The following is an 8,128-nucleotide window of genomic DNA, read 5'->3' on the forward strand; positions in this document are numbered from 1 at the left end:
TCCCTCCACTGGCTTCCATCTCCTTCTCCTCTCTCCCAGTCCCTCCACTGGCTTCCATCTCACACCCCTCTCTCTGACCATTCCTTCCACTAGCTTCTATCTTAACGCCTCTTTACCAATCCCTCCACTGGCTTTTATCCCCCACCCCTCTCTGCCAAGCCCTCCACTTGCTTTCATCCCCTTACCCCTATCTAATGATACCTCCATTGGCTTCCATCCCCCTCCCCTCTCTGCCAATCCCTCCACTGGCTACCGCTCACCTAATCAAAAAAAATACTAACAACAACATACAAAGCCATCCACAACTCTGCTCCGAGCTACATCACCAACCCTGTCTCAAAATGCCACCCAAACCGTCCTCTCTTCTCCTCCCAAGATCTCTGACATTCTAACTCCCTCATCACCTCCTACCATGCCCACCTTCGGAAATTCTCTGGAGTCTCCCTCATCCTCTGGAACTCCTGACCCCAATCTGTCTGGCTATCTCCTACTCTGTTCCCCTTTAAGTGATCCCTGAAAACGAATCTCTTCAAGGAAGTCTATCCCGCCCACCTCTACCCAACAACTGAACTTTAATCCATCAATGTATCCCTCACAGTCATTACCTTTGGTATCACCTGCCCCTCCCTTTTAGATTTGCAAGCTCTCATTATCAGGGTTCTTCTAACTCTTGTCTTGAATTGTACTGTCACCGAACTGTCTCCAATTATTTTGTAAAACGCTGCACAAACTGGCACTAAATAAATCCTGCGTTATGATAATAATGATATTAAGGGGTGCACCTATTCAATTAGGAGATACTTGCACTTTGGTAATGAATGTCATAGAGACTATTGTAGTGTGTTCCGGATAAATTGGCCATACATCATTTTCTGAATTATTGTGCAGCAAAATGGCATAGAATTGAATGGTAGCTTTTGTCAACTGGAGAACAGAAACGCTCGCTTTCATTTTAAAACCAGTGGGAATCACAAAAATGGAGCCGCATGTAGCCCCGAAAAAACTCAGTTTTACATTCCTGGTCCATACAGTTGACGTGAAGGTTATTGAAAGAACAGCTGGAGGAAAACTGCGACCGCAATAAAATGGAATCACAATGGCAAATAACTATGGCAATCTCAGCGATCCGATTTTGTCTCCCCATTTGATTGGGAGTATTTTTGATTCCATTTCCTTGCAGTCCTATAAAACCATTTGATGGATTCTATTACTTTGCGATAATGAAAAAAAAAAAATCGATCCAAATGTCTGATCACTTTATCAAATTATCACATGCATGGCCAGCATTAAGCTGGCCATACACCTTACAACCATCGCACGACTTTCGTTGTGCGATGGTTGTAAGGTCATTAAAATTTCGTACAACCTGCCCATCTTGGACAGGCAAATCGTACTTGCAATCATCGCAAGCCCTCCCCGCTGAGGGGAGGGCTTGCCCATGATTGTAATGCTGAGCAGGCAGTGTGCGCTTGCACACACTGGCCCGTGCGGCTTTCGTGTACACAGCACGCTACCAACCCGCCGACAATCGTGCGATTTTCGGCGGGTTTTCCAGCGTGCTAAGAAGACGAAAGTCGTGCGACCGTAAAGTAGATGCGGTCGCACGCTGCCCATACACCTGCGATTATCATACGATCGCGGGAGGTGTATGGGCACCTTTAGAGTTATCCCTACCAAAAAACATGACATTATACATAAATATATATATTAGGGCTGTGCAAACTAACGATTAATTTCTCGATTAATCGTTAATCTTTTTGATCGATTAAAATTTTTTTGAAACTTTCTGCACGAGCGCCAGCCAAATTCTTGTACATTCTGATCCTCCAATCTTTTACAGAATTAATCAGCTGGAAACACAACACAAAGACTACTATATTCAGCACCAGAATTGTACATGGACTGAACTGGTAACATTGTATCAATTAGTTTTTCATTTTTACATAGTATGTTTACACTGAATTCCTCCTCTCTAGCTCTGGCACGCATTTGTGTATTGCTATGGCAAGGCTGTTCCCAGGCATTAAGAAGGCAATACTGCCCCCTGTCGAATGCCTGTTTTTTGGGGGTTTTGTTTGATCCCAAAGGGAATTTTGCATTATCACAAGTGTGTGCCAAGCAGTTGCAGCGCATGCCCATTGACTTCAGAGGACACGTTTGCCAACTGGTGCCACCTGCCTAACGTGACAGGCTGTGTAAAGTTTGCTGCAAAGCACCTCCACATACCAAAACAGCTGCCATGTTAGGATTTAGGTGGGTGGTAAAAACGCATATCAAACGCCTTTTTTTTACCGCTCCTTTGGCGTACATGAGGCCTAAAGCTGGCCATACACTGCTCTATTTTTTTCATTGAAGAAAAAAAAAAAAGAGCAGATTCCCCCATTAATGCTACGAGTGTCTTTACCTAGGAATCCCCGCTGTTTCTTTTGTATTCCGACAGTGGCTGCTAGCGGTGGCATATACATGCGAACGTGAACACGTGTTCGCGCGTGTTTTTGCCCCTGTTGTTGCACGTCAGCCCATTCATTCAATGGGCTGCCGCACATGCAACAATCGCAGAAAAGTAGCTCATGAATCATTTTCAGGTCCATGTTTTTGTCCCGCGCGTTTGTGTGCATTTCACTGGTCACATTTTGGGTGCCATTAACAAGTAATGGCATTGCAAGCGCATTGCATATTGGTGAACGTGTTCCAAAGCGCACGTTTTGTGAATGGTGTGAATGGGGACTTAGTGGTGAGCCAACTGGCCTATGGCCTATGTTCAGTTCACTTGGAGGTTCACCAGACGCAGCCAGAAATCTGAGTGAATGTACAAATGAACTGAACTCAGGGCTGCCTGTGTCCTTGCAACCAATGAGAGACCCACACAGTATCATTGGTTGCTAGGACACTAGTGACTGGGCCACACAGTGCCATTGGTTGCTAGGACACAGGAAGTACCCCTTAACAACCAAGGATGCTGTGGGGCCACCAACACCTTCAGAACTAATGACACCGTGTGACACACACAGCATCATTGGTTGCTAAGACACTGGTGATCTCATAGCATCAAAGGTTGTTTTGGTGCACCTGCCTCTGTCCTGGCAACCAGTGACATTGTGTGGCTCAGCCGCCAGTCGAGCAATGATGCTGTGTGGGCCACACGGCGTCATTGATTGTTAGGACACAGTCGGCGGTTTAGTGAGCAAGCAAACTGGCCAAATCATTCGCCCATTTGACAAACTGAGAACAGTTTGGGTTTGGGTCAAAGTCATGGTTGATTAGAACCCTGAAGTTATTTCCCAATGTCTGTTCCTTTTTGTTCTGGTGACAACCACCCTTCTTCCCTATACAGATATCAAAGAGACAGGAGTTAAAACCTGTCAGAAGAAGTGTTAACTTATTAAATTAGGCTTTAAGAACTAGTTGCTTCTTTAGAATATTCACAATTCCCCCAAATATTTGATGAAAGATCCCCAAACACCCTACAAGGTTCCATTCTGTTACCATGTTCCGGGGTTCCTCTTAGATGTATTCCTGAGGAGCAGTCACAGAATCCTTGACTGTCTAACTGTAACAGGAAGTCTCTTCCAAAGGCTTGGCCAGAACCCAAAGATTTGACCAGAGTGTCTTTCAGGTCCAGTGTCACAAGCTCCCTGAGGTTCTGTACATCAACAGTCCTTAGACCATTATGGCTCAGAATCAACGTCTGGAGTTTCGTTAGACCCTGCAAGGCGTCAGGATGGAGTTCGGAGATTCCACAGTAGCTTACATCCAAGGTCTGGAGATGGGGTAAGTTCTTGAAGGCCCCTGCAGGAAGGACGTGCAATGGATTGTTGGAGAGATTGAGGTATAGGAGCTCTGAGAGTCTTTCAGGCAGGGGTTGGGAAAGATGGATGGAGTTATCAGACAGGTCCAGGTGCCGGAGATTTCCAGGAAGTGTAAGAGGGATGTCAGCGAGGCCTTTATGACGGCAATCCACATTCACCTGAACAAACAGCAAGCAAGACAGGATTACACTCTTTACTCAGCTCTCATGCTGGCCACAAGACTCAACAATTGTCTAAAAAATTTCAACCACTTTCCATAGCTTTTAAAGGGACTACGTCACAAGAGAGTAATGGGGGCTGCCATTGCTGAGCTGATGCTATCTGAGAATGCCAGCTCCTTGGCTGTCATGTGGTTGTTTTTGGCTTCCCTGAGCCGTAATAAGTACAGAGATGCGGGATTGTGACACTTTTCTGACACTCATTACAGCAAGCTTGCTCCAGGTCTGCAACTCAAAGTCAGACAAAGCCACATTTTTAAATGGAGCCCAGCAATGGCAGCCTCTCAGAGGGTAATTTCTACCTATGGATCGTGCCAACCTATGACCATCACTTTAGGTGATTTCACTGCATTGTAGGCAGCTTTCATCCATTTCAATTGTTTCTAATATAAAGTTGGTAGAAAATGTTTAAATGTTGCCTGAATCATGCCATGTATGTGTCCAGTATAAATCCACATTATTTAACATTGGCTAGGTCTGATATGTGACTGGAGCAAAGATCAGTGCAGGGAATGGGGAGCACTATACGGGAGGGTTGGCAGTGTATTTATTGCCAGACATGTTAATTAAACACAAATTATGTCAATAAAATGCGTACAGGTATTGGCTCTGATTGGACCCCTCACACTAAGGCACCAAACCACTAGTAAAGAGGTTTTATATTGTTTGCTTTATGTCAAATTAAAAATGTCCCGACCTAATTCTCATATCCTGCAAATGACGAGCAGACAGTTAAAGCTCCATTGGTCACAGTTTATGTGTTTAAACATTTGCCAGAAAATCTTCTCTGTTCTTCTTTTCACAGAAACATTTACTTCTGAAATGACCTCCTGCCCTTCCCCCAGAGGAGCAACCTTAGACGTACAGTATAAATATTGCAATGGATAGGATTGCCACTCCTAGAGATTGAGGGACAGTCTAGGGGAGATGAAGAACTGCGGTGTGCATTCCGGCGGCCTGTGTATCTGGAATGGTAGGTTGGGATGGTTGGGATGGGCTGGTGCCCATCCTGGGGTTTAAGGGATGTCCGCAGCTCTTTGGTTATTATTATGTGGCCCTCAAGCCCCAGCAGTCAGGAGTGAGAGCTTTGATTTGTCACAGGCCTGTAATGGCCATGATTATGGATGAGCAAAACTTGAGAAATTGGATGAGAAATCAGGATGTCTTATAGAAATGTTCCCATGCAAATGAAATTCATGGATGTGAATGAAGAAGTACAATGAAAGGGGTTTCTGGTGGCTTTTAAGGGTGCGCTTGGCTTTAAGTGGCTCCTGAGGGTTACAGAAGCTCCTAATAACTAACCTGGACCGGATATTGTGCCAAAAAATGACCCCTCTTTTGCTGAAACATGATGTAAGATATTGAGTAACAGGAACCCCAACACTCACCCTAACTCTAACCCTAACCCTTTGTTTATAACCAGTCATGTGATCGTCATGTCAGCGCTCATCACATGGTTTTGTTGGATATTAAAGCCTTCTGATTTTTTTTTTCTCCAAGAAAACTTTTCCTTATCTGTCCACATGGTGAACTTTTCTCTTTTCTTTGGGAAAAAAGGAAAACAGTCCCTGACCTGATGTAGAAGGTTTGTAAGTTGATGGAAGTATTAGGAACAACCATCTCTGAGGCTCTGAAGTATTCATAAGTGAAGAGTTAAAGTGTCAGCTATTAAATAAAATAGTTCAGTTATAAATGGAGATCGTTGGGTGAATCATCTGCTTGCTTCTGGTATCTGTTGAGGACTCAGCAACGGGACCTCCCTGGCTTTGTTCTACCCAATTGTTGACCAAGGAGCTTATCTATTAGGTTTATTGAATACAGAGATGTAAACTGTCCTGGATTTCCTGGGATAATCCCGCCGTGTGGTCCTCTGTCCCACCTATGCTGAGTCCTGGGCCATGTCCCGGGATCACAACATCAACCCTACCTGAGTTACTGCCTCAAAAAGACATTAATTGCAGGGTGTGGGAGCAGAAGTGGATGGTTCTGCATATTTAGAAGCGGGGTCTGGGATGGACCATGCCGTAAAGTCGGCATGATTTGGGCACATCCACCTGGAAAGTGGACGGATGGAATGTGAACCGTGGGCGGTGTTAACAACATCCTGGGATCCGGGACCATAATGTGAATACTGTCCCAATGCCAGCCAGTGGTGGTTCTCAGTAAGGAGGAGTACTTACCTGGCTGGTCAGGGTGCAGGGGTGAGCGGAGGCGATGGGGAAGAGCAGCGCGGTGTACAGGAGGAGCATCATGATGAATGAACCTGTCAGAAGGAAACAAAGACACAGAGATACAAAGTAACAATCACAGACACAGTGCAGGATCCTCATCTACAATAGGTTGTATGGAACAATAAGATTATTATTATATATTATAATAAATGTTTTTCTTTACTAATTCCAAAAGACGGTTTCTGCAGAAGACTCATACAGAGAATTACATTTTGTGTGACTTTTAAATGAACGTTCAATTTAATATTATATCGGCTGTTTCCTTTACAGGTAGAGAGGCAGAAACAGTCATTACATCAGAGTCTCCAGAATTCCCCCTTTACATCAGAGCCTCCAGAATACTCCCCTTACATCAGAGTCTCCTCCTTACATCAGAGTCTCCTCCTTACATCAGAGTCTCCTCCTTACATCAGAGTCTCCTCCTTACATCAGAGTCTCCTCCTTACATCAGAGTCTCCTCCTTACATCAGAGTCTCCTCCTTACATCAGAGTCTCCTCCTTACATCAGAGTCTCCTCCTTACATCAGAGTCTCCTCCTTACATCAGAGTCTCCTCCTTACATCAGAGTCTCCTCCTTACATCAGAGTCTCCTCCTTACATCAGAGTCTCCTCCTTACATCAGAGTCTCCTCCTTACATCAGAGTCTCCTCCTTACATCAGAGTCTCCTCCTTACATCAGAGTCTCCTCCTTACATCAGAGTCTCCTCCTTACATCAGAGTCTCCTCCTTACATCAGAGTCTCCTCCTTACATCAGAGTCTCCTCCTTACATCAGAGTCTCCTCCTTACATCAGAGTCTCCTCCTTACATCAGAGTCTCCTCCTTACATCAGAGTCTCCTCCTTACATCAGAGTCTCCTCCTTACATCAGAGTCTCCTCCTTACATCAGAGTCTCCCGAATTCCCCCCTTACATCAGAGTCCCACAGGAAAAATACTGCCCATATATAGAAGGCTCAGCTTGCTTCAACAGCACAGAGATTGCCCACACCACCAGTGTTGTCTCCATACAGCACCCACTGCACCCCCCTCCCTGAGCACTCACCTGTTTGTCCCCAGCTCTCCTAGGTGAGCACCATGCCGGGCAGCCCATGCACACTCTCCCCTACCTGTCCTTCCTTCCTGAAGGTGAGGGGTGGAGTCTGGCACCAGGAAGAGTACAAAGGTGGAAGAGCTGGTTAAAGTGTAACCTGCTCGCAGGGGGAAGAGGGGGAGAGGAGTCTGGCCGGGTGCCTGGCTTTTATCTCCTCTCATCTTCTGCAGAGGAGAGAGAACATATTCATGGCCTGAGTATACAGAATGTACAGTACAGTATACAGTATATATAGAGAGAGATGGAAGGACTTCACCAAGTGTCCACTAGAGGGCTCCGCTCAGAGCAGACAACAGCATCAGAGAACAAAATGTTACATTGTATCACACAGGAGGGAAGATTGGAAGGTCTCGTTCACACCTAGGCGCATTGCATATGCGCGTCTGTCGCGCGTTTTTTACCGCGATTCGCGCGTTTCCGAAGGCTACTTGGCTGTAGCCCAATGGAAACGCGCAACAAAACGGCCCAAAGTAGTACCTGTACCTTTCCAGGCGTGGGCCGTTTTGTAGCGCGTTAGGGACGGGCGGAAATACGCCAAGGTGGGAACGAGACCATTGTACAATGGGATTTATATTTTTGAGCGTTTTGTAGAGCGTTCGCCGAGCGTAGAACGCGCTACAAAACGTTCAGGTGTGAACGTTTTGTAGCGCGTTCAAAACGTTTTGAACGCACCTGAACGTTTTGTAGCGCGTTCTACGCTCGACGAACGCTCTACAAAACGCTCAAAAATATAAATCCCATTGTATTCAATGGTCTCGTTCCCACCTTGGCGTATTTCCG

The 8,128-nt window shown here is 45.6% G+C and overlaps 1 protein-coding gene across 2 annotated transcripts in view; it reads right to left on the reverse strand.

The window, feature by feature from the left end:
* The window catches only part of CUNH1orf210 (chromosome unknown C1orf210 homolog), a 12,062-nt gene extending 4,657 nt beyond the window's left edge, over positions 1–7,405 (reverse strand). Inside the window, exons 1-3 of one of the 2 annotated variants that reach the window (XM_018566606.1) lie at positions 7,301–7,405; positions 6,208–6,290; positions 3,487–3,967 (exon numbers count right to left, since the gene is read on the reverse strand). In XM_018566606.1, the coding sequence (XP_018422108.1) occupies positions 3,487–3,967; positions 6,208–6,279 (553 nt within the window). In that variant the 5' untranslated portion in view covers positions 6,280–6,290; positions 7,301–7,405. Of the gene's footprint in view, positions 1–3,486; positions 3,968–6,207; positions 6,296–7,300 lie in introns of both variants that reach the window. The other variant, XM_018566607.1, reaches the window with a different exon arrangement.
* Positions 7,406–8,128: the final 723 nt, after the last annotated feature.

Source organism: Nanorana parkeri, unplaced genomic scaffold, assembly GCF_000935625.1.
Source record: "Nanorana parkeri isolate BGI_ZX_2015 unplaced genomic scaffold, ASM93562v1 scaffold962, whole genome shotgun sequence".
Taxonomy (NCBI): domain Eukaryota; kingdom Metazoa; phylum Chordata; class Amphibia; order Anura; family Dicroglossidae; genus Nanorana; species Nanorana parkeri.